Source organism: Ranitomeya imitator, chromosome 9 (genome assembly GCF_032444005.1).
Source record: "Ranitomeya imitator isolate aRanImi1 chromosome 9, aRanImi1.pri, whole genome shotgun sequence".
NCBI lineage: Eukaryota > Metazoa > Chordata > Amphibia > Anura > Dendrobatidae > Ranitomeya > Ranitomeya imitator.
In genome coordinates this window covers 25,228,996-25,256,610 of record NC_091290.1, presented here as the reverse complement: position 1 = coordinate 25,256,610, position 27,615 = coordinate 25,228,996, and the positions used below count along the sequence as shown (strand labels likewise).

The 27,615-nt window shown below is 42.8% G+C and overlaps 2 protein-coding genes across 4 annotated transcripts in view; one reads left to right on the top strand and one right to left on the bottom strand.

Moving 5' to 3' along the window:
* Nucleotides 1-27,615, bottom strand: part of DKK3 (dickkopf WNT signaling pathway inhibitor 3) — a 413,056-nt gene that overhangs the window by 331,367 nt on the left and 54,074 nt on the right. The window lies entirely within an intron of this gene.
* The window catches only part of MICAL2 (microtubule associated monooxygenase, calponin and LIM domain containing 2), a 264,685-nt gene that overhangs the window by 205,521 nt on the left and 31,549 nt on the right, over nt 1-27,615 (top strand). For both annotated transcript variants that reach the window (XM_069740179.1, XM_069740178.1), the window contains exons 20-25: nt 5,582-5,753; nt 7,361-7,509; nt 8,844-8,918; nt 12,634-12,695; nt 12,940-14,047; nt 22,365-22,453. In XM_069740179.1, the coding sequence (XP_069596280.1) occupies nt 5,582-5,753; nt 7,361-7,509; nt 8,844-8,918; nt 12,634-12,695; nt 12,940-14,047; nt 22,365-22,453 (1,655 nt within the window). The remainder of the gene's footprint in view (nt 1-5,581; nt 5,754-7,360; nt 7,510-8,843; nt 8,919-12,633; nt 12,696-12,939; nt 14,048-22,364; nt 22,454-27,615) is intronic.

The following is a 27,615-nucleotide window of genomic DNA, read 5'->3' as shown; positions in this document are numbered from 1 at the left end:
GTGCGTTGTGCGTTGCGTCGCCGACGCAGCACACAACAACGCAAATGTGTACGTAGCCTTAGACTACTAAGTCTGCGTGTCTTTATCCTTATGCTGGGAGTAGTAGTCACCCTTCTGGGTGTCTTTATCCACTATGCTGCGAGTATTAGAAGCCCCCATGACTTCCTGGGCGCTGTCCTGTAGAAAATGTTTAATAATGCCTGGAAATATCGGATAGTTCTCTCGATATTTGTCCATCCTTGTGTGCACAGGACATAGGAGACATAGAGGGGACATTACATGAGGATTTCAGGTGCTTTGCTGCCTCCTCGTGGTACAATGGAGTGCAAACTACAAGCAGGGGCAGGAGGCTTTTAGTTTTTCCAGTATCTGTCATTCTTTTTTAATCTATTGTACTGTGGAAATGTTTTAGGCAGGTGTGAAAAAAAAATGTGCTTCAATGTAAGAATGCTTTCACAAATAGTTTATTTTTATCAATTACCGCTTCTATTAACAAAAAGTCAAAATAAATGAAAAGAGAAATGTAAGCTGATAATTATTTGATGTGACCGCCCTTTGTCTTCAAAACAGCATCAAAAGCTTCAGTTCTTCTAGGTACTCGTCCCTTACACACGCAGTTTTTGAAGGAACCCGGTAGGAGATGGTTCCAAACATCTTAGAGAACTGACCTCAGATCTTCTGGATCGTTCTGTCTCTTCATGTGATGCCAGACAGACTGGATGATGTGAGATCTGGGCTCTGTGAGGACGGATCATCACTTCCAGGACGCTTTTGCTCTTCTTTACGCTGAAGATAGTTCTTAGGAAGACAGCAGCATAAATCGGAGAGAGGTCAGAATGCAATGCTCAAACTGGCCGGTGGTTCTTCCGACTCCAGTGTGACAGCTGCATAGAAATACAAAAAGCCATCATGCTCAGGTAGGAAGAACTGCTGGCCAGGCCGTGCATTGCGTTCCGATTTTTCTCCAAATTATACAGCCATCTGACTGTGCCCTAACATTGACCGTATGCTTCAAGTCGTTGTGCTGCAGAATAAATTTGGTGCCAATCAGAAACCTCGCTGACGGTATTACATGATGGGTAAGTGTCTGCCTCGATTTCTGAGCATGGAGGACACCATTAATCCTGATGAAATTGCGAACTACATTTGCTGAAATGCAGACACAAACTTACAAGGATCCTCCACCATGCTTCACTATTCCTGCAGTCACTTGTTCTTGTGCCGCTCTCCAACCCTTCATAGAACAAACTGCCTTTTGTAGATCCGAATATTTCATATTTTACTCATTAGTCCAAAGCACCTGCTGCCATTTTTCTGCCCCTGGTTCCTATATGTTTGTGCATAGTTGCCCTTGTTTCCATGTAAAAGGTCTGGCTTTTTGGCTGCAGGTCTTCTATGGAGACCTCTCCTGGCCAGACTTCTCTCAAACTGTAGATGGTTGTAGCTGGATCCCACTAGTTGCTGCCAGTTCTGATCTAATGGCACTGATGGACAGGTCCGGTTCTGTTTTAGACAAAGTGGGCCCCAAATGCTGACATATTACTCCATCACACAAACATTTCAGCTGTATTTACATGCGCTGAGATCAGACCGTCAAACGAACGCGATCAACAATATCGAAGTCATTCAATGCTCGTTTCCCGGCCTCTTTACACCGCCCAAGAAAGAATGATGTCCAGAGAATGATCATTAGTAGATCAATCTGTCCCCAAACAGCAGCCCCCACAGGAGTATAATGCAGCCCCATAGGGTATAATGCATACCCCACAGGAGTATAATGCAGCCCCCACAGGAGTATAATGCAGCCCCATAGGGTATAATGCACCCCCACAGGAGTATAATGCAGCCCCCACAGGCATATAATGCAGCCCCCACAGGAGTATAATGCAGCCCCCACAGCAGTATAATGCTGCCCCCACAGGAAAATAATGCTGCCCCCACAGGAGTATAATGCAGCCCCCACAGGAGAATAATGCTGCCCCCACAGGAGTATAATGCAGCCCCACAGGAGTATAATACAGCCCCCACAGGAGTATAATGCAGCCCCCACAGGAGTATAATGCAGCCCCCAAAGGAGTATAATGCAGCCCCCCAGAAAAATAATGCTGCCCTCACAGGAGTATAATGCAGCCCCATAGGGTATAATGCATACCCCACAGGAGTATAATGCAGCCCCCACAGGAGTATAATGCAGCCCCCACAGGAGAATAATGCTGCCCCCACAGGAGTATAATGCAGCCCCACAGGAGTATAATACAGCCCCCACAGGAGTATAATGCAGCCCCCACAGGAATATAATGCAGCCCCCAAAGGAGTATAATGCAGCCCCCCAGGAAAATAATGCTGCCCTCACAGGAGTATAATGCAGCCCCCACAGGAGTATAATGCTGCCCCACAGGAGGATAATGCAGCCCCCACAGGAATATAATGCAGCCCCCACAGTCATATAATACAGCCCCCACAGGAGTATAATGCTGCCCCCACAGGAGTATAATGCTGCCCCCACAGGAGTATAATGCAGCCCCCACAGGAGTATAATGCTGCCCCCACAGGAGTATAATGCAGCCCCCACAGGCATATAATGCAGCCCCCACAAGAGTATAATGCTGCCCCCACAGGAGTATAATGCTGCCCCCACAGGAGTATAATGCTGCCCCCACAGGAGTATAATGCTGCCCCCACAGGAGTATAATGCAGCCCCCACAGGAGAATAATGCTGCCCCCACAGGAGTATAATGCTGCGACCACATGAGTATAATGCAGCCCCACAGGAGTATAATGCAGCCCCCACAGGAGTATAATGCAGCCCCCACAGAAGCATAATGTAACCCCCAATTGGAGTATAATTCAACCCCACAGGAGTATAATAATAATAATTTTTATTTTTATATAGCGCTAACATATTCCGCAGCGCTTTACAATTTTTGCACAGATTATCATTAATGTAGCCCCCAGAGGAGTATAATGCTGCCCCCATAAAAGTATAATGCAGCCCCAACAGGAGCATAATGCAGCCCCTGTAGATCTCCAGTATTATGGCCACCACATACTCCTCTCTCCTCATTCCCCATCTACAGCTCGTCTTCTCTCCTCAGCAGCTCCACTGCCCGGACCATCGTAGTGCTTCAGAGGCAGAGGGGAGATGATGGGAGAGGGATCGTCATGTGACACTCTTCTCCATCACTTTTTTTAACTGTATCAGCATCTATGTTGTCGATACAGTTGAATGCACGATGCGGGTGGGAGGGTGCTGACATCGGACCCCCCTGGCTCACGGTGCTCATAGTGGCCGAGGTGATGTGCAACTATTAGCGGCATGCCACTTGCTGGGGGCCCCTGGGGTAGTGGAGGCCGTAGGCAGATGCCTAGCCTGCCTGCCCCTGACACCGGCCCTGCTAATGGACGAGTTCTGATTTTTTTAGGGAAGTAATCATGATGTGTCTTTCATCTCCTTTTTTTTTTTACGAGAAAAACAGGCCGGTACTTATCCATCATGCAGTCCATCCATCAGGGGGCATCTTATTGGCTCCAATTCTGCAGCCGGACAACGACCCAAAACATTCAGCCAATGTCATTAAGAACTATGTTCAGTGTAAAGAAGAACAAGGAGTCCTGGAAGTGATGATACGGTCCCAACAGTTCCCTAATCTCACATCATCTAGTCTGTCTGGGATCACATCAAGAGACAAAAGGATTTGTGCAGGTGACATACACAGAAGATCTGTGGTCAGTTCTCCAAGATGTTTGTAACAACCTTCCTGCGAAAATATTGCGTTTTCGTGCTGTCACCACACACGTCAAATTGCTGCATGCGGACACATCCGCATACAATGCATGTCCCTGCGTACCCAATGTTAAAGATAGGTACGCAGGATGCCTACAGAGGTAGGCAGAGCATAGGCAGAGCTTCAGGGAGGATGAAGGGAGGAAGTACCCAGCCATCCACAGCCCTCCTGAACGCAAATGTGAAACCAGCCTTAATCTGGTATATACTATTTATCTGGTAATGACTTATAATTATCTGGATACTAAATGGCAATGTTTCTTTAGCCACGTTCTGCTCTATTTATCTGGGCATTGCATTTATTATTTCTTTAAGATCTATCTATGACAGTGTTTATCTGGGCATGGTATGCACTATTTATCTGGGCATGGTATGCACTATTTATCTGGGCATGGTATGCATTATTTATCTGGGCAATGCACTTCTTATTTATCGGAGCACTTTATGGCTCTATCATCTGAAATGACCAAGAACCAACTTTGGGTTGGAAGAATCTCAAGAATCAAGAAAAAAACACAGTGGCAATATACCAATTTGAAGCGTGATGCACGACCACAGATACATCGTGTTAGGATTATCTCCGTACAAGAATAGCGCAATATGAACTCTCTAGAATTCTGGACACTGTCCGGTCTTGGAGTCTTGTATTTCTTTTCTTGTGCTGGTGATTTAACAAGATCCAATTAAAATATTATGTTACGTAGAGACTCATCCTGACACCAGAGAACAGATAATGCTCTGTGAATTATGATTGGGCCTAATTTATAACTGAAAGAGCAACTCCAATTTTAGGATCCATATTACTATGCATAGGGAAGCAATAGTATACATGCAATATTCCTGTACGCAGGGGAAAGTATTATAGTAGTTATATTCTTGTACATAGGAGCAGTATTATAGTAGTTATATTCTTGTACATAGGAGCAGTATTATAGTAGTTATATTCTTGTACATAGGGGCAGTATTATAGTAGTTATATTCTTGTACATAGGAGCAGTATTATAGTAGTTATATTCTTGTACATAGGGGCAGTATTATAGTAGTTATATTCTTGTACATAGGGGCAGTATTATAGTAGTTATATTCTTGTACATAGGGGCAGTATTATAGTAGTTATATTCTTGTACATAGGAGCAGTAAAATAGTAGTTATACTCTTGTACATAGGGGCAGTATTATACTAGTTATATTCTTGTACATAGGAGCAGTAAAATAGTAGTTATACTCTTGTACATAGGAGCAGTATTATACTAGTTATATTCTTGTACATAGGGGCAGTAGTATAGTAGTTATATTCTTGTACATAGGGGCAGTATTATAGTAGTTATATTCTTGTACATAGGAGCAGTATTATAGTAGTTATATTCTTGTACATAGGAGCAGTATTATAGTAGTTATATTCTTGTACATAGGAGCAGTATTATAGTAGTTATATTCTTGTACATAGGAGCAGTATTATAGTATTTATATTCTTGTACATAGGAGCAGTAAAATAGTAGTTATACTCTTGTACATAGGAGCAGTATTATAGTATTTATATTCTTGTACATAGGGGGCAGTATTATAGCAGTTATATTCTTGTACATAGGGGCAGTATTATAGTATTTATATTCTTGTACACAGGGGCAGTATTATAGTATGTTCTTGCCCATACATGTGAGTAGTCTTATAGTATTTATATTCATGTACATGGAGGGCTCCCTTATTATTTCATGTACCCACCTCCAGGATGTATACAACATAATTGGTTTATGTAAAAAATATATATATATAATCTTCTGTGGTTATGAATCTACAGATGAACCTTCTTCGCCAAAGAAATCTCGGAGTGATTCAATATTTAAAATTTTCAAGAGAAGAAATTCGTCAGTATCTACAGAGTGGAAATCAGTCAGAATTGGGCCAGAAGAAGAGACAGCGGATAATAACCTCCTGGCCGTGCGCGTCATGGTGGTGAGCGACGAAAGCAGGTGACTTTCTAGGACACTTCTCACCTGGTCACAGAGTTTTTTTATTTTACGTACAATAATATTTGTTTTGGCATCAGGACCAGGTGCCAAATTATCAAAATTTCTAAATGATCAAACTGTAATAGAAAACTATATATAATATAAATGACAAAGTAGAAAAAGTCTTATTTTTATATCATAAGACCCGGTCTATAAGAAAATTAGAGGCAAAACACCTCCATATTCAAGTATTTTAACACACCACCCCCCACCCCCAAATGCATAACTTTTTTTGGGGAAAAAAGAGGGTCCATTGCGAAAGAGTTTGTTTAAAAATTAAATTTTTAATGAAAATATTTAGAAAATAAGATATTAAAAATTCAAGCAGATGGAACTAAATAATGAATGAAGTAGTGCGCTGATATAAATAGTTAGGTAAATCAATCTTATAAAAAGTATATACAGTACAGACCAAAAGTTTGGACACACCTTCTCATTTAAAGATTTTCTCTGTATTTTCATGACTATGAAAATTGTACATTCACACTGAAGGCATCAAAACTATGAATTAACACATGTGGAATTATATACTTAACAAAAAAGTGTGAAACAACGGAAATTATGTCTTATATTCTAGGTTCTTCAAAGTAGCCACCTTTTGGTTTGATTGCTTTGCACACTCTTGGCATTCTCTTGATGAGCTTCAAGAGGTAGTCACCGGGAATGGTCTTCCAACAATCTTGAAGGAGTTCCCAGAGATGCTTAGCACTTGTTGGCCCTTTTGCCTTCACTCTGCGGTCCAGCTCACCCCAAACCATCTTGATTGGGTTCAGGTCTGGTGACTGTGGAGGCCAGGTCATCTGGCGTAGCACCCCATCACTCTCCTTCTTGGTCAGCCTGGAGGTGTGTTTGGGGTCATTGTCCTGTTGAAAAATAAATGATGGTCCTCTGAGCCAGCAACCGGTAGAACGAGCAGGTAGTTAGCAACTATCTGCCTGTTAATTCTTAGACCCATAGTAAAAAAAATAAAATTGTCCCGAAAACACCTTAAAACAACTTTATAAATAGTCTCTTTAAAAAAAAAAAAGTCTATCATTATGCTGCAGCAGAGTGTCTAAGTCCTTTACCGAGCTCAGCAACTTTGCCAAACTATTACAAATCCACCATGCTCCCGACAGTTCTCTGTGCTCTCCCCCTTCCATCTCTCAGTGTTAGAGATAGCAGGAGGTTGTACAAAGATATGTAATGTAGAGGGATGGGGGTAAGGGTTTAAAAAGTCTCCTGGAAAGCAGAGAAAACAGGCTAAACACAGGGTATAAAACATATGGAGAGGAAATAAGTGCAGGATAGAAGCTGTACTGATACATAAAAGCATGACGAGACACACACTCACATCCAGCCTGTATTACTGGGAGCGACACTCACAACAGTCAATCTGAAACTTGGATCAGAAATTTTGTTAACTAAAAGGTAACCATTAACATAAGTAAAAATAGGTCTTTCTTCATGTCAAAGGTGTCCTTAGCCTTTACGGTCAGATTCCTGTAATTTTCTGAGGTTGTATATATCAGATCATACACACGTCCACGTATCAGCACGGGCTCGGTAATACCTTTATGTTCTTTCAGCTCAGATACCGAAAATCATCCAGAGGAAAACCATGGAAAACTACATCACAGAAGACTGTCATCAAGGAAGATGAAGCACTCGTCCGCCTCTGGCTCCTCCGGGGGTCACTTGCAGGGTAATAGTGGTCATCCCTCTAAAGCTGCTGACGGTAAGTCAGAAACTGGTCAAGGTGGAGCAGAGAAATAACAATGAAGTCGTACAGAGTCCTTTTAATAACTGCTTAGAAGATATACAATAACATGAGAAGTGACATTCACTGTACGGATCCCCCACCTCTCCCATTCTGTTACTTCTCAAAATTATCTATTCTTCCTGATTCAGCAATGACATGTGGAGAAGGACATGTGACCTCTGCAGAAAGTGATTGGCTGCAGCGGTCACATGTCCGTGTCAATGCATCATCCCTAAAGCCAGAGGTACAGAAACCTGCAAAAAAGACACTAGAAATTAATAAACTGAGTATTTTTTATTTCTTTTATAACATTCTAAATATTTCTGTGGTTTATTGCAAAATCTTACTACTAAAGTAAGCAGCAGGGAATCTTCAGTTGACGATATATGTGGATATTTAGTACAATTTGTAGGCTTACAATACTATAAAAGTGACTTTTTGAAGCCAGATTTCTACTGTAATTAATTCATTTATTAAATATCTCATAAACTAATCTGGTCAAACCAAAGTAATATTCTTAATAAACACCATAAACTTAATATAAAACCGTTCAGACAGCATTTAACTGTATACCGTGTTCAAGATTATTGTACTTGTTTTTATTATGTATACCCCTCCTCACATGTAAAGCGCCATGGAATAAATGGTGCTATAATAATAATAATAATAATAATAATAATAATAATACCAGTGTTATTTGTGGAATGGATGATGGTGCCCCCTGCTGGCTGTTTTGTAGTATGACAATGACAGAATGTGGTAATATTATTTGCTTTTTTTTTGGCAATTTAAAAACTAAAAATACGGAAACTTTCAGAAGTTAATAAAACATTCACTGAGAAAGCCTAAGCCATCGGAAGCAGATACAGAAGTAAATGAGCAAATTGATGTCCTGAGCAGTGGTGCCGATCTGTACCTTCTCCATCCACATAACTTCATGTTACACTGTATGTAAATCTGGTCATATACATGACATAGATGTCAGAGAAATATTCATTTGACTGACATCTCTCGCAACTTCCACATTAACTTTGGTTCTCAGCTGAGCATTTATGTGTTTTCCTCGAGATTGGCGGAGAAAGCTGCTGCCAGATCCATGTGGCAGTGGCTTATCCCCAATATGTAATGTGCCCAATTCTTCTTTCCCTCCTTTATATCACTGCTCGTTGCCCATGGGCCTTGGAGATGTCGGTCATCAGTTGTGAATCCTAATGTCGCAACCCAAATATCTGTACCCCTGAATGCAAAGCTTCCCTCCTTCCCCACAAATAACCAATAAATCAGAATTTCTGCACCCTCTTCTGTTTCAGCACTCGTGCGCGCGAGCAACCTCCCAACTGTGACCTCAAATAAATCTCAAAGGTGGAGGCAGAAAATTCAGTCCAGTAAGTAAATCCAGTCTATGTCATATCAGAATCCACGGGATCACCCTGCAGACAATCCGAGAAATCACCCTGCAGACAATCCGAGAAATCACCCTGCAGACAATCCGAGAAATCACCCTGCAGACAATCCGAGAAATCACCCTGCAGACAATCCGAGAAATCACCCTGCAGACAATCCGAGAAATCACCCTGCAGACAATCCGAGAAATCACCCTGCAGACAATCTGAGAAATCACCCTGCAGACAATCCGAGAAATCACCCTGCAGACAATCCGAGAAATCACCCTGCAGACAATCCGAGAAATCACCCTGCAGACAATCCGAGAAATCACCCAGTCTCCTATAGAGTGGAAAGTTCTGTCTATTTACAGTGGACTTTATGTTTAAAATGTTCACAATAACTGATTACTGTCAGTGAATGGAAATATTATTCTGAATGGTCAGAAATGGAAAATCTATGCAGACTTGATACTTCTAACTGCTGAGGGTTTGGTACAAACACATCCAATCTAAAAACAGACTGGACTGCAGGTTGATACATTGTATCGGTGCAGATAGGATGTAACAAATCAGGTAACTGAGTACAAAGAGAGAGATAGAGAGAGAGAAAAGGAGAGCAAGAGAGATTAAGAGAGAGAAAAAGATAAAGAGAAAGTATGAGAAATATAGAGAGAAAGTGAGAGAGAGAAAGACAGAGAGATAAAGAGAGACATAAAGAGATAGAGACAATGAGAGAGAGACATAACAAAAGAGAGAGATAAAGAGAGCAAGAAAGAGCGAGAAAGACAGAGAAGGAAAGAGATGGAACAATAAAGAAAGAGAAAAAAGAGGGAGAGAGAAAAGGAGACCAAGAGAGATAAAGAGAGAGAGAAAGATAAAGTAAGAGAAATATAAAGAGAAAGTGAGAGAGAGAAAAAGAGAACGAAAGTGACAGAGATAAAGAGAGCAAGTGAGAGAGATAACGAAAGAGAGAGATAAAGAATGCAAGCAAGAGAGCAAGAAAGAGAGAGAAAGACAGAGAAGAAGGAAAGAGATGGCACAATAAAGAAAGAGCAAAAAAGAGGGAGAGAGAAAAAAGGGAAAAAGGAAGGGAAAGACAAATAGAAAAAAAGAGAATGAGAGAAAGGGAGACAAAAGCATTAAAGAGAGAAAAAGAAAGAAAGAAAAAGAGAGAGAGTGAAAAAGAAACAACAACGGACTAGAGGAAAAAAGATGGAAAGAGAGAAAAAGACAGAGAGAAAGTTTAGCTAACAGAATGTTGTGTGCTGGATGCGGCTGCAGTGATGAGCTACATTAGATGTTACATCTGTCCAGCGTCTGCAGACAAACATTACTTCCATTCATTGACTGCAAGCTGAGATTTTGCACCGACGTTTACATATGGTGCCAGCATTTTATTAAATCCGGTCAATTTTCAGTTCAGATCGGCCACATTAACCCCTTCGTCACCCCCTGTTCTGACACAAGTGCCCACCGATGTAGAACAAAGCAGAAATATTCTGTCCTTTCCCTTACATGGCGCTTATTCTTAATGTTGTGACCTATGGATTCAGGAGGGGATGGTTGTATATTAAGGGTAAAGTAAGTCACAGCCCGTGGCCACCCTATAGTATTTCCTATCACCACCACTGAGGGGCACGCTATGATTAGCAGACATGATGCCAACCTGCTGACTCAGGGGCGGACATATCACTGGTGCAACCTGTGCGATCACACGGGGGCCCAAGAGGCACGGGGGCCACTACCACCTCCAAAACAGCAGGGATTGTGCATTATGATGAGCTATTAGACTACAAGGGGCCCATATATTGTTCCTGCATAGGGGCCCTTTTTTGTCTGTGTCCGACACTAAACAATAAAAATGTGCAATACCCAATCTGGGCAATTTGTATAAACTGATGTTATTCGTTTATCCCAGAACATCATCCTGATCTTTCATAAGACAACAAATTTTAAGAGCCATGAATTCTGCATAATCTAGAAATTCATGAGGCTTGAGACTTCACCTAAATATAAACACCACTGACTATAGAGAGTGTAATACAGTACAGCCGACTGTAGAGGGCGTTCTGTCACCTCCTAACAATACAGTAGCAAAGAATGCCGCCATATATGTGTTTCTGACAGATGAAGAATTTGACAAATGCCACTTGGAATATTTCTTCCTCACCTACAAAAAAAAGGTCACATGCATCTGAAAAGCCACTAAAGAAGTATAAACAGCATCACATTCCCTCCAAATCCCAGAAGATGCTCTCTGAAGTGTAAAACGGGCAGGATGCAGCCACCGATTATAATACTGCTCATATGTAAAAGATTGTAAACCTTCACAAACTAATCTAATTGGAGTAATATGTATTAAATGTAACTTTTATTTTCAAACAAAGACCACAATTACAATATAGTGATGGAGAACTAGCTCAGCATGGATATAGGGAAAGTTATATTTAATAATGATTATATATCTGTCCACCCATCCAATAATATCAGAGATATTCTGCTGCTGAACCACAACTACTATAATACTGCCCCTATGTACAGGAATATAACTACTATAATACTGCCCTCTATGTACATTATAACAACTATAATACTGTCCCTTATGTACAAGAATATAACTACTATAATACTGCCCCTATGTACAGGAATATAACTACTATAATACTGCCCCTATGTACAAGAATATAACTACTATAATACTGCCCATATGTACTAGAATATAACTACTATAATACTGCTCATATGTACAAGAATATAACTACTATAATACTGCTCCTATGTACAAGAATATAACTACTATAATACTGCTCCTATGTACAAGAATATAACTACTATAATACTGCTCCTATGTACAAGAATATAACTACTATAATACTGCCCCGTGAACAAGAATATAACTACTATAATACTGCCCCTATGTACAAGAATATAACTACTATGATACTGCCCCTATGTACAAGAATATAACTACTATAATACTGCCCCTATGTACAAGAATATAACTACTATAATACTGCCCCTATGTACAAGAATATAACTGCTATAATACTGCCCCTATGTACAAGAATATAACTGCTATAATACTGCCCCATGTAGAAGAATATAACTACTATAATACTGCCCTTATGTACAAGAATATAACTACTATAATACTGCCCTTATGTACAAGAATATGACTACTATAATACTGCCCTTATGTACAAGAATATAACTACTATAATACTGCCCCTATGTACAAGAATATAACTACTATAATACTGTCCCTACGTACAAGAATATAACAACTATAATACTGCTCCATATGTACAAGAATATAACTACTATAATACTGTCCCTATGTACAAGAATGTAACTACTATAATACTGCCCCTATGTACAAGAATATAACTACTATAATACTGCTCCTATGTACAAGAATATAACTACTATAATACTGCTCCTATGTACAAGAATATAGCTACTATAATACTGCTCCTATGTACAAGAATATAACTACTATAATACTGCCCCTATGTACAAGAATATAACTACTATAATACTGCCCCCTATGTACAAGAATATAGCTACTATAATACTGTCCCTATGTACAAGAATATAGCTACTATAATACTGCTCCTAATGACAGGAATGTAAGTAAAATACTGGATGCTTGTTGGGTTGTTAAACTGTAACATTATATAATACATGTAACATATCATGTATCCGTATTTTTCAGCGTTCCCGCTTCTCATTGCTAAACGACTATCCCATGTCAGTTCCAGCTCCCCAGATGACGAGGTAACTTTATTTCTATGAAAGAAAAACGTGATTTGTTTGTCATTATCCTGTTACTTTGTGGAATTATCTTCATATTTCTGTCTAGTCCGACAATTGTCTTTGTGGGACAAAAGTAACAAAAGCTGTTAATCAAAATGAATGTTGTTGATGTAACTTTGTATTGTGGCTGAATATTTCCTTGAATGAAGAGCCTGATAATTCTTTTCCTTTTTTGCCTCTTAATATATTAACATTTGTTATTTAGGTGTTCAACAAAAATGTATCTGAACATTTCAATGAGGCCTATATCCCAAGCCAGAAGGCCCCAGAAGAAGAATACCATCCCATACCTTCATATATACCTCATCACAAGGTCCTGATGGGCAAGAGCACAGCCTTAAAGAATGGAGAACAAGGGTCCTCGGCAACGTCCACCTTAGCTTCCAACCATCAATCTTTACACCTGAAGAATAATAAGTTGGGTAAATATAAAGATGTGGACATTGGGAATGATCCTCTTTCTGGATACCTCAGTGACCACAGTGATGTTTTTGAGAAAGATGAAAAACAAGATGAAGACTCTAAGCAAAACAAGCCAAGACCAGAGCAAGGTAGACCTCAAAACCCGACACTTAAAAAATTAATTCTTTCAAATGAGGAAAAATCCAAACTTCTAGACTGGAGCTCCACCAAACCAAGACCATCGGTCAAGGATGCGAATGAACAAACCCCCTCTAATAGAAATCCCGACCCTGGCGGGGAGGCAGAGAACAAGGGCAAATCGGCCTTTGCCATATTATCAAACGCAATTAAGAGATCATTTACTCGATCGGTCAGTTCTTTCCCCGACAGCCCCAAAAACATTTCATCTCCTAAAACCAAACCAGTATCACCGACCAGCTACTTGGACCTTCCCGGCTCTTTCTTCAGGAGAAGTCATAGTAATTCTGAGAGTTCTAATAACCCCAATGGTACCGAGATGAGTTTCCTGTCCAACCATTCGTCACCATCTCACCACGATTTTAAGGCATCCACTGATGGAAACTCGGCAAATTCTCCATTTGTATCTTCGCAAAAACCTAAACAAGATTTATCGAAAGTGGAGGACATGCCAAAATTGTTGGAAAAGTTCAGTATTAGGGAAAATAACCCCAATAATATAAGTGCGGATTTACCTTTTAGGAACAGAAAAGGTTCCATCTTCTCTTCTCTAAGACTAACGAGCAAAAACTCAGAGACTCCATCAAACGCCCCATCAAATGACTCTTGGTACGCTTCCTGGAGCTTCCGCAGAAAATCATGTGACAAGGAGGCAGAACAGAGACCCCATATATCTAAGGTGGCCTCAAAACTTCAAGCAATGGCCCAATCAGGTAAACCACTGACGTTTATCATTCTATACCTTTATGTTAAGCCTATATAATTATCAAATATGGACCAGGAATTAGTTGACACCTGCTTTTTAGGATGCCAGTGATGTGCTAAAACGCGATCTGTATTAGTATAGCGCCACTCGGTGTCCACCATTTCATATGACACAGATTCTCTGGTTTAAAAACCCATTTTCAAATATCTTTTGAAGGAGAGGTTAGAAGGAGTGTCTGTCACCTTGGAGGACCCATCTTGTCCTGCATTATACAAGCAGTTCATTGGTTTAAATGAGCATCGTGTAATACTAAATTTCTCCAGTGGTGGCACTGTGGGGAAATGATACACTTACTGCCAGAGTTCTCTGTAGATCACAGATGATTGATGGGGGTTTTGTAGAGAACCCCTTCAAAAATGTCCAGGTTCTTCTTGTACTAAATCCTGTGTGTGCCTGGAATATTCCCATTTTTTGTCCATTTCTGTACATGGTTCCATACATATGGGCCTTTTTAGGTAGGACACAGTAAGATTGCCGTATAAATCGGAACACAGTGCATGGACTGGCCGGCAGCCTTCCTGACCCGTGCGTGACAGCTACATACTAATACATGAAGGTGTCAGGATAGCCATGCCCTGAGTTCCGATCTCGGTCTGATTTATACAGCCGTCTGACTGCACCCTTAATGGGCTGGTAATGGTCAAGGGGGAGTGGCTCACGTGATTCTTTAGGGGCGTGTCTTCAGCTGCTCTACAGTTACCTGTGACCACGCCCCCTTGTATAGAATGTAAAAATTGTCCTTCTACATACATAATCCAGGTCCTGATACATTACATGGATAATTTTCCACGGACGCGGCTTCTACTACCTGTATATTATTTCTTGCTGAGATTTTCATTCAGGGCCTTGGCCCATTGTCCCGCCAAATATCACCTAATTCGGGGCATGCCCCTTTTTTCCATTACGGAGGGTGACGGTCACATTTTCGCCATATTTGCAAGGTACTCATATCCGCCGTGGCGGTCGGTGTCAGGGTAGGGTCTGACGTGGAGATGATGAACAATTATTTGCCGTCTTCTTCAGCAACCAGAGATGAATTCCAATTGTTCCACACTACAGGCTTCTAAAACAATGAGCGGCAGCCTTACCCTCTGCCCGCTCACGTGGTGCCTCTTATTTCCCGGAGCCGGGGCAGAGGCCGCACAGAGAACAGTATTGTTCCAATGGTAAATGAGATAACGGCTTTCATTACTGCTCCTATGGTAACACGATCTGTTCGACAGGTAACACTCTTCATTCCTTCTCGGTATGGAGTAAAATGTAACATTCCCAGCATCACTCATAATCATCCATAAGCAGATGGCAGCTATTTGTATCGTGACTACAAGGTCCAGCGTGCTCCTGGACTGATGGGGCATGAAGCTGAAGACAATCCCCCCAACATAATAATCAGATTCACTATGAGGTTCAAGCCGCAATGTCCCCATGACAAAGCTGAAACACCAAAGCTCAGGACATGAATGATTGTCATGGGGGCACCACCACAATCCATGGAGCGTGCAGCTCCTCGTCTTAGCTATCCTATTGTTGCAAGTGAATACATCAATCACAGATTCTTCTGGACATTTTCCCCTTCTTCTGTGCGGAGCACTTTATTCCTTCCTAGTTTTGCAGCACATCTTTCCCCTCTTATTTTGCAGCACATCTTTTCCTCTCTAGTTTTGCAGCACATCTTTCCCCTCTATTTTGCAGCACATCTTTCCCCTCTTATTTTGCAGCACATCTTCCCCCTCTTATTTTGCAGCACATCTTCCCCCTCTTATTTTGCAGCACATCTTCCCCCTCTTATTTTGCAGCACATCTTCCCCCTCTTATTTTGCAGCACATCTTCCCCCTCTTATTTTGCAGCACATCTTTCCCCTCTATTTTGCAGCACATCTTTCCCCTCTATTTTGCAGCACATCTTCCCCCTCTATTTTGCAGCACATCTTCCCCCTCTAGTTTTGCAGCACATCTTTCCCCTCTATTTTGCAGCACATCTTTCCCCTCTTATTTTGCAGCACATCTTCCCCCTCTTGTTTTGCAGCACATCTTCCCCCTCTAGTTTTGCAGCACATCTTTCCCCTCTATTTTGCAGCACATCTTTCCCCTCTTATTTTGCATCACATCTTTCCCCTCTTATTTTGCAGCACATCTTCCCCCTCTTATTTTGCAGCACATCTTTCCCCTCTTATTTTGCAGCACATCTTTCCCCTCTTATTTTGCAGCACATCTTTCCCCTCTTATTTTGCAGCACATCTTTCCCCTCTATTTTGCAGCACATCTTTTCCTCTCTAGTTTTGCAGCACATCTTTCCCCTCTATTTTGCAGCACATCTTTCCCCTCTATTTTGCAGCACATCTTTTCCTCTCTAGTTTTGCAGCACATCTTTCCCCTCTATTTTGCAGCACATCTTCCCCCTCTTATTTTGCAGCACATCTTCCCCCTCTTATTTTGCAGCACATGTCCCCCCTCTTATTTTGCAGCACATGTTCCCCCTCTTATTTTGCAGCACATCTTTCCCCTCTATTTTGCAGCACATCTTTTCCTCTCTAGTTTTGCAGCACATCTTTCCCCTCTATTTTGCAGCACATCTTTCCCCTCTATTTTGCAGCACATCTTTCCCCTCTTATTTTGCAGCACATCTTTCCCCTCTTATTTTGCAGCACATCTTTCCCCTCTTATTTTGCAGCACATCTTTCCCCTCTTATTTTGCAGCACATCTTTCCCCTCTATTTTGCAGCACATCTTCCCCCTCTTATTTTGCAGCACATGTTCCCCCTCTTATTTTGCAGCACATGTTCCCCCTCTTATTTTGCAGCACATGTTCCCCCTCTTATTTTGCAGCACATGTTCCCCCTCTTATTTTACAGCACATATTCCCTCTCTTATTTTACAGCACTTTTCAGCAGTGGTTTTAGTCTCGGAACTCTGCCATGTAGGCCATTTTTGCCCAGTCTCTTTCTTATGGTGAAGTCATGAACACTGATCTTAAAGGGAACCTGTCACCCCGTTTTTTGAGATTGAGCTATAAATACTGTTAAATAGGGCCTGCGCTGTGTGTTACTATAGTGTATGTAGTGTACCCCGATTCCCCATGTATGCTGAGAAATAACTTACCAAAGTCGCCGTTTTCGCCTGTCAATCAGGCTGGTCAGGTCGGGAGGGCGTGGTGACATCGCTGGTTCTTCCTCAGCTTTACGTTGGTGGCGTAGTGGTGAACAAGCAGCGCGCGATCTGCGCTGTCATCCCTTTCGTCGGTGGGGGCGGCCATCTTCCTGGGGCCGCGCGTGCGCAGATCGCGCGCTGCTTGTTCACCACTACGCCACTAACGTAAAGCTGAGGAAGAACCAGCGATGTCACCACGCCCTCCCGACCTGACCAGCCTGATTGACAGGCGAAAACGGCGACTTTGGTAAGTTATTTCTCAGCATACATGGGGAATCGGGGTACACTACATACACTATAGTAACACACAGCGCAGGCCCTATTTAACAGTATTTATAGCTCAATCTCAAAAAACGGGGGTGACAGGTTCCCTTTAACTGAGGCAAGTGAGGCCTGCAGTTCTTTGGATGTTGTTGGGTCTTTTGTGACCTCCTGGATGAGTTGTTGCCGAGTTCTTGGGGTAATTTTAGTCTGCTGGCCAGTCCTGGGAAGGTTCACCACTGTTCCGCGTTTTCGCCATTTGTGGATAATGGCTCTCACTGATTATAATCTTTTCCAGACTGATAGATCTCAATTACTTTGTTTCTCATTTGCTCCAGAATATATTTGGATCGCGGCATGATATCTAAGTTTTGAGGATCTTTTAGTCTACTTCACTTTGTCAAGCAGGTCCTATTTAAGTGATTTCTTGATTGAGAACTGGTGTGGCAGTAATCAGGCCTGGGTGTGGCTAGGGAATTTGAACTCTGCTCCCAATGAGGTGATAAATCACAGTTAATTTATGTTTTAAGGAGGGGGCAATCACTTTTTCACACAGGGTCCTATAGGTTTGGATTTCTTTTCCCTCATTAATAAAGACCTTCATTTATAAACTGCATTCTGTGATTACCTGTGTTATCTTTGTCTAATATTTACATTTGTTTGGTGATCAGAAACATTTAAGTCTGACAAACATGAAAAAGAATAGGAAATCGGGGAAGGGAGCAAACACTTTTTCACCACTGTATACCAAGGTGGTGGGATATATATACTAGGATGAGGAACATATACATCAGGATGGGGGCCCCAGTCCAAATCTTGCTCAGGGGCCCTTACGCCATTGCTTAGGAGGTGATTTCCTTTAAAGGGATTTTCCACTGCACTGACATTGATGACGTATCCTCAGGCTAGCTGATAAATGTCATATCAGTGGGGAGGAGATTATATATTACCGTATATTAAGATGAACGCCTATATTGCTGTCCGTCCGCACCACCTTATAGATCGTTCTCAGTGATGACCTGATGCTTTTCCTATAATATGGATATACGGTTAAAGTATTTCTTTTAGGGTTTTTTTGGGGAGTAAATGACTGAAATGTTTATAAAATGCTTGTTGGGAGAATTAATCCACATGGAGAGAAGTAGAACCGGAGAATAGAAGCCGCGCAGACCACAATAAAGGTATCAGAGTTACACACACACTCTGTTTATTAGCCTACGCGTTTTGTGGCCAACAGGCCACTTCATCAGTAAAAACAGGTATATATACCTACAAATACAATCAAAAAAATATATACAAACATGTATAAACCCCACCTTCTTACGACATCACTTCTGGTGAGAACGCCCACTTTAAATCAAAAATTTATAAATACACCCATAACATTAATTACAAAACATTAAAATACATAAAACACAATAATCAATCTTTAGAACTACAAATATTAATCAATAAATAATAAAAACAAATATATATAAACATTTCTGGTATCTAGATCAACCAGGATCAGAACTCACATATAAAGAAACCTAAAAACTATCCTCCAGAGAATAAACCTCCGTCTTATACCACTACACCACCTGGTGGTCTTAGGTGAGGGCAACTATTTATCCTGGATCCATCAGTTAAACCCATTCAAGACGCTATCATATGTTGACCCATAATAAAGGAAAAACAAACAAAGGGCTCATATAAGGTAACAACATCACATAATATGAAGTAAAAAAGTAAAAAAGTAAGGGAAAGAATGGGTTCCCATATGCTCAATTTCCACAACTCTTTTCGGATATGAACCCATATGATCTAGAGGTCTACAAACACTACAAAGGAGTCTGTCAGAAATTTGGGTTCTTATCTCAGGGATTCTACCCACCTTATACAGGAATTGCAGGGACTTATATGGGGTGATGATTTTTTATTTATATCTATTGACGTGACTGGTTTATATTCTAATATTGACCACACTATTGGCCTTCAATGTTTTAAATTATACATCGATAGATTATCGAATGTGACCATGGCCCAAAGAGAGTTTCTGTTGAAAAGCATGACTTTTATTTTAGAGAACAATTTTTTTACATTCGGGGAGACTATTTATCACCAGATACGGGGGACTGCCATGGGGTCGAAGGCAGCGCCTACGTATGCTAACTTATTCATGGCTGCCTTTGAGTCCTGGTATGTCCTCCATTGTAAACATAAACAGAATCTGGTTCTATACAAACGTTTTATAGATGATATATTTATTATCTATAATAATGAAGATAATACGGTTTTTGATTTCCTTGATGCTATAAGGGATAATCATTGGGGTTTGGAGCTCACTCCCTGTGTGGATAGTAAAAGTGTCACCTTTTTAGACTTGAACATCTATATTGATGATGCCGGAGAGATCATGACCAAAAACCATTTTAAAAGAGTGGATGCCAATGGGTATGTTCACTATGAGAGTAACCATCATAGACCATGGCTTAGGAACATCCCAAGGAATCAGTATTATAGGATTAGAAAAAATTGTACTTCTGATACAGCATTTAGGGAACAAAGTAAAATTCTTAGGGAGAGATTTCAGGAAAAAGAATATCCGGTGAAGCTTGTTAAAAAGGCTTACAATTCCGTTAAGGGTTGTTCCCAAAATGAGCTTATACATCTTGACAAAAATAAGGGTGTTAGAGAAAACCTTTTTGAAACAAATTTTATTACTACTTTTTCGTCACAAAATGTACAAATACGGAATATATTAGAAAAACATTGGAGTGTGATCTTAAACGATCCGATCCTTAATAAGGTGGTTCCCATGAAACCAACAGTAACATTTAAAAGGGCTCCTACTATAAAAAATGTTTTGGCACCTAGTGTAGTTAAGATTTCCTCCTCTGGATGCACTTTAGTAGGTAAAGAATGGATTGGCTGTTACGGTTCTTACCGATGTAATGGACGTAGGTGTAAATGTTGTAGATCTATTAGTAACAATGTTGACAGCTTCACGTCGTTTGCAAAAAAAGGGAAGGCTTTTAATATCAATTTTAGAATGACGTGTCAGACAGATCACGTAATCTATTTGATTCAGTGCAACTGTGGTAAACAGTATGTGGGAAGAACTTCTCAACCTCTTCACAAACGTGTGAACTCCCATAGGTTTAATATTCTTAGAGGTTTTTCTGAACATGGATTGTCGCGACATTGTACCATAGTTCATCATGGGAATGTTAAATTATCTGTTACTCCCATTGATCATGTGCCTGTTAATACACCTAGGAGATTGGAGGTCCTGGGTAAAAAAGAAACATATTGGATATTTAAGTTGGGCACCTTAAGCCCTGGTGGATTGAATGAGGTTAGCGACCTCTTCTAGGTACCTATAAGTAATTAATATCATGAGTTTCATCTCACGGAGATTCTTCTGTGATGGATTTTCTTGATTGTAGGAGTTCCTCCGTGTGTCGTCGTGGGGAGAGACTATGGACCTCAGTGCTCCCCATTTTTCATGAACTCCGGTGGTTAACTGGTTTGAGGTGCTGCTTATTCCTTTGTAGTGTTTGTAGACCTCTAGATCATATGGGTTCATATCCGAAAAGAGTTGTGGAAATTGAGCATATGGGAACCCATTCTTTCCCTTACTTTTTTACTTCATATTATGTGATGTTGTTACCTTATATGAGCCCTTTGTTTGTTTTTCCTTTATTATGGGTCAACATATGATAGCGTCTTGAATGGGTTTAACTGGTGGATCCAGGATAAATAGTTGCCCTCACCTAAGACCACCAGGTGGTGTAGTGGTATAAGACGGAGGTTTATTCTCTGGAGGATAGTTTTTAGGTTTCTTTATATGTGAGTTCTGATCCTGGTTGATCTAGATACCAGAAATGTTTATATATATTTGTTTTTATTATTTATTGATTAATATTTGTAGTTCTAAAGATTGATTATTGTGTTTTATGTATTTTAATGTTTTGTAATTAATGTTATGGGTGTATTTATAAATTTTTGATTTAAAGTGGGCGTTCTCATCAGAAGTGATGTCGTAAGAAGGTGGGGTTTATACATGTTTGTATATAATTTTTTGATTGTATTTGTAGGTATATATACCTGTTTTCACTGATGAATCTTGATGCCCTGATGAAGTGGCCTGTTGGCCACGAAACGCGTAGGCTAATAAACAGAGTGTGTGTGTAACTCTGATACCTTTATTGTGGTCTGCGCGGCTTCTATTCTCCGGTTCTACTTCTCTCCATGTGGATTTGTTCTGCTTGCCGGGAGCTTGCTGCGACCATACGTGCTGATCCAAGGGAGTTGTGACCTGTCACAACCAGACCAGGTGAGTCTGTTTTGTGGGGGTCCACGTGATTGCGACACCTGAAGGTATTACTCTATGTGCGCTTCTTTTTCTTGTTTTTAGTGTTGGGAGAATTGACACAACAGCAATGTTGTCGGAATTTTTGCTGCTGTTCCATTTTGTGTTTTAAAGAAGCATCAGACTCAGTGACGCCACGGAGCAGATGTCATGTGGTGTAACGGAGCCAGACAGCAAAGACGTATGAAGCTAATCTGTTTAAGAGCTGGCAGGAACCGGGACGCTTTTTATGTGCATTCAATTAGCAATGCATGGCGAGCGTTACACAATCATGTAGGAAACATGGCAATATTTGTAATGAGGAATTGTCTCTAAGTGAATCCATCACGAGCTGCCATCCTACCTGGCCAGTGATGACTGATAGGAATCAGACAGCAGGTGTGGAGCTGCCCGCCGAGCCCCGGGCTGTGGATATTGTCCACACCTCTAGGTGTCACTAGTGAGGCAGAATAACCAGGAAAGTGTCAGCAGTGCGACAAATATTTACTGTTCTATATTACAGAAAAGAAAAGCGCCAGAACAACAAAATCGGAGAATTACGTCAGCTCGTCCGACGAGGAAAGCGCAAGGAGCCGATCGTCTTCCCTTAAGGTAACAATAAATGACAGGAAAGAGGACATTACAGGTTGGATACTTTATTTTTTATTTTTATCAGAAATGCAAAATTACAAACCATTAAAAAGAAAAAAAAATAGAGATGAAAGGATCAGGCGAAAATTCTAACTCCGGAAAAGTGATTATCCGTGAATTTAATGTCCTTTATTATGCTATGGGGACACTTGATAGGTCGGCAAGCATCGTAAAAGAGGTTGTCCATAAGGCCGTATATATATATATATATATATATATATATATATTGTGATGTAGCGATGTCCTTGCTGTGCAGTGAATAGGCAGTGACCCATATACAGTTCAAACAAAGTCTTGTTTATTTCACAGCATACTCACAAATGGGAAAAGAAAGCAAACAAGTCCTTCAGTATGCAGCCGGGAAAAGAAATAACAACAGTCCATAGTCCGCTGCCGTGAGCGTATTACACCCCCGTGTACGCTGGGGTGTCTGGCTTTTCAGGCTCTGCCTGGCCCGTGTTTCTCCACACGGAAGGAGCTTTGCACAAGCCACCTGCAATGTCTGACTCCCAGACCAGACTGACACACCCAAACTCTCTTGCAGGGTTTTTTTTTCTATCCTCCAGATTCTATGGCCATGGGCCACTATAAGATCTGGGCTGGAGGAAACGGACCGGCCCCACTACCATCCTGCAGTCCGTTTCAAAATAAAAGCCCATACCAGGTTTTCCTGAATAAATTCTGGGACAAATAACTTGACCCAGTTCACACTTACTTTTATTCTTCCCTGTGTCTCACAGGCAACCTGCTGTGAGCACAGGGCACTCCAGCGGATCTAATATGCTTCTAAGCACATCCTGGGGGAGACATAGCGACCCTCGCATATGACACCGGTCACTGCCTCACATACCCCCCCTCTGTTCAGACTTGTGGGGTTGAACATTTGTCAGCATACATGGTGCCCGTGACAGGGCATCTGCATTTCCCTGTGATTTCCCAGCCCGATGTTCCACAGAGAAGCTGAAATTTTGTAGGGACAAGAACCATCTGGTGACACGGGCATTCCTTTCCTTTGCATTTCTCATCCAGACAAGGGGTGAATGGTCTGTTACCAACCGAAACTGACGCCCGAGCAAATAGTAGCGTAGGGACTCCAAGGCCCATTTGATCGCCAAGCACTCCTTCTCCACTACGCTATAATTTTTCTCTGCCGGGGTCAGTTTCCTGCTTAAATAGGTGACCGTTCACCTCTTGCGACAGCACCGCTCCTAAGCCTACCTCTGAGGCATCGGTTTGCACAATAAAGGTTTTCTTGAAGTCGGGGCTGATGAGGACCGGCTGTCCACACAACGCCGACTTCAGAGACTGGAACGCTTCCTCTGCTTGAGGATTCCACTTGACCATCACCGTTTTCTTCCCTTTTAACAGGTCCGTTAGGGAAGCCGATTTACCAGCAAAATTGGGTATAAACCGACGGTAATACCCAATGATGCCAAGGAATGCCCTCACTTGTTTGGAACTTAAGGGCTTGGGCCAGTTTTGAATGGCCTCAATTTTGTTCACTTGAGGTTTGATAACCCCCCTGCCGATCACGTATCCCAAGTACCGGGCTTCCGTGAGACCTATCGCACATTTCTTTGGGTTTGCTGTTAACCCTGCGGCTCTAAGAGACTCTAGCACTGCTTGTACCTGGGACAGATGGGTATCCCAGTCGGTACTAAAGATGACTATGTCATCCAAATAGGCCGATGCATAATCTCTATGTGGTGCTAACACAATGTCCATCAGCCTCTGAAATGTGGCCGGAGCTCCATGTAACCCAAAAGGTAAGACAACGTTATAAAAGCGGTCTTTTCCTTCGCTGACTCTGTTAAGGGAACCTGCCAGTAACCTTTCGTGAGATCCAGTGTGGAGAAGTACTGGGCCTTCCCCAGTCTCTCAATTAGCTCGTCCACCCGTGGCATGGGATACAGGTCAAATTTTGATACTTCATTTAACTTCCTAAAGTCATTACAGAAGCGTAATGACCCATCAGGTTTTGGTATTAGTACAATGGGGCTAGCCCACTCACTTCGGGACTCCTCAATGACTCCCAACTGAAGCATTTGCTTTACCTCGGCCGCGATGGCTTGCCTTCGGGCTTCTGGCCCTCGGTACGGTTTCATCCGCACCTTTACCCGGGGCTCAGTGACAATGTCATGCTGAATCATTGAGGTTCGCCCCGGCAGCTCTGAGAATACATCCATATTCTGCTGTACCAAAGCTCGAGCCTCCCGCCGCTGCTGTTTTGTGAGGGCATCATTGACCTTTACCTCACACCTGGCTGTGTCCTTGGCCAGGGCCAGAGGGACCTCCGATTGTATGACCGTAGTTGCATCTGTGACCAAACATTCTCGGTCCTTCCAGGCCTTTAGCAGGTTTACATGGTACAACTGCTCGGGTTTTCTTTTCCCGGGTTGGTACACTTTGTAATTCACTTCCCCCACCTTTCCCCGTATCTCATACGGCCCTTGCCACTTGGCCATGAGTTTACTCTCTGGGGTGGGCACTAGTACCAACACCCAGTCTCCTTCTTTAAAGGACCTGACCGTGGCCCTTTTATTATAGGTACGGCTCTGAGCGGCCTGGGCATCCAACAGATGCTCCTTTACGATGGGTTGCACGACTGCAATCCGATCCTGCATACTTGCCACATACTCGATAACACTCTTATGTGGAGTGGGCTCCTGTTCCCACGTCTCTTTGGCTACATCCAGCAGCCCCCTCGGGTGCCTGCCATACAATAGCTCAAATGGGGAGAAGCCCGTGGACGCCTGCGGTACCTCGCGTATGGCGAACATTAAATATGGCAACAACATATCCCAATCCTTCCCATCCTTGGCGACCACCTTTTTGAGCATGGCCTTGAGGGTCTTATTAAACCTCTCGACCAACCCATCGGTTTGGGGATGGTACACTGACGTACGCAACTGTTTAATTTGGAGCAACTTACATAGCTCCCTAGTCACTTTAGACATAAAAGGGGTTCCCTGATCTGTAAGGATCTCCTTGGGAAGCCCAAGACGACAAAACATGGCAAACAGTTCACGGGCTATTAGTTTAGCCGAAGTGTGCCGAAGCGGTATCGCCTCTGGATACCGGGTGGCGTAGTCTACGACTACTAATATGTGCTGATGGCCCCGGGCGGATTTTACTATTGGTCCCACCAGATCCATCGCTATCCGCTCAAAGGGTACTTCTATGATGGGCAGAGGTACTAACGGACTCCGGTAGTTCGTGGTGGGTGAGGTTAGTTGACACTCAGGACATGTGTCACAGTACTTTGTAACCTCAGCGTAGACACCAGGCCAAAAGAACCTCTGTAATATGCGCTCTAACGTCTTTTTGGCCCCCAAGTGCCCCCCCAACATGTGAGTGTGAGCCATGTCGAGCACCGCCCGACGATAGGGTTGGGGCACTACCAGTTGTTCTACCACCTCATCCCGGATTTTATCAACCCTGTACAGTAACTCCTGGATGACCGCCATCCGGGGAAACTCCTTTTCTGCACCAGGTTGTTGTGCCACCCCATTTACCTCGATTACTCTTTCCCTTGCCCGGGTCAGAGTGGGATCCTGGAGCTGGGCAGTCCCAAACTTACCAGGTGACACCTCCAGCTCATGAATTGGTGGATTCTCTTCCACTTCCCCTGCCAATACCTCTAGGGGAAACCTATCGGGATTACACACTGTCCCTATCGTGGCGACCCCTACGGCAGGTATCCCTGACTCGGGATCTTCGGGTTCTGCACCCGGAATGCTTTTTACCCTGAGAGGGTTAACTCTGGTCTCCCAGAGGGACCAGAACAACGGTAAGTCTCTACCCATCACAGTCCCATATGGAAGAGTTTTTACCACTCCCACCACATGTTTTATCTCTCCACATGGGGTGGAGAACGTGACCTCCGCAGTCGGGTACTCTCGGAGGTCCCCATGTATGCACACTACCCCCACTTTCCGTCCAATAGGACTGTCCCCAGCAACCAAGGACCCGTGTACCAGGGTCACCAAGCTCCCCGAGTCCAAGAGAGCATCCGTCTGGTACCCATTAACGAGCACTCTGCACAGCTGAGGTTCAGTACCGGCAGGGTCTGTAGTGGCAATGCAGACTGGCTGGGCATACATAGACACGCGGCGGGTTTACCCGCAGTCCATGGGTTCTGTTGTTAGGGGACAATTAGCAACCACATGTCCAGGTTCTTGGCACCGCCAACACGTAACGACTGTGGCACGAGGTAACCTTGGAGCCAGTTTAGGGAACACAGGTCTGTGGTCACTCTCTTTCCGAGACAACCCCTCAGCACGGACTCGGTCCGGTCTTGTCCCAGTGGAGGGCCGTGGACTTTTCTCAGACTCCTGAGCTGGCGGAGCCTTACGTGACAGCCGAAGCGGAGCAGTGTCCCGTATAAAGTCCTGGGTGGCCTTATATCGCTCTATCAGGCCTACAACCTGGTCTAGGGTACCCGGGTCCCCTTGACCCACCCAACGCTGAATGGCCGCTGGCAGAGCCCTCACCAGTCGGTCGACCACCACCCTCTCCACTATCTGACTTGTGGATAAAGTCTCAGGTTGGAGCCACCGTTTCACAAGCTGCAATAAGTCAAAAATCTGAGACCGGGCAGGCTGGGCTTCCACAAAAGTCCAAGAAAACACCCGTTGAGCTCTCACATAAGTATTAACCCCCAGTCGGGCAAGGATCTCACCTTTTAACTTGGAATAGTCCTGGGCATCCTCCCGACTGAGGTCAAAGTAGGCCTTTAGCGCATCACCCCTCAAGAACAAAGCCACAACTTCAGCCCACTGTGCTGCTGGCAGATTCTCCCGTTCTGCCGTGCGCTCATAGACGGTGAGGAAAGCTTCCACGTCATCTTCCGGACTCAATTTCCTCAAAGCAGAGCGGACCTTGTCACGGGCATCGCGACGTTCTGGGGTCGGTGCTGGAGGTGCCTCTCGCAGGGCTGTAATTTGCTGCAGCAACAGATTATTAGTTTGTTGCTGTTGTTGCTGTGTGAGGACTAGCTGCCTCAGGATCTCCTCCATTTTGTCTGTAGGCCTGAATTGCAATGTAGCAGGCTTAATAACAGACATGCAAATGGCGTTGGGGTATGCCTTAATTCACACTGCTCCGCATTCTCCAACCAATTG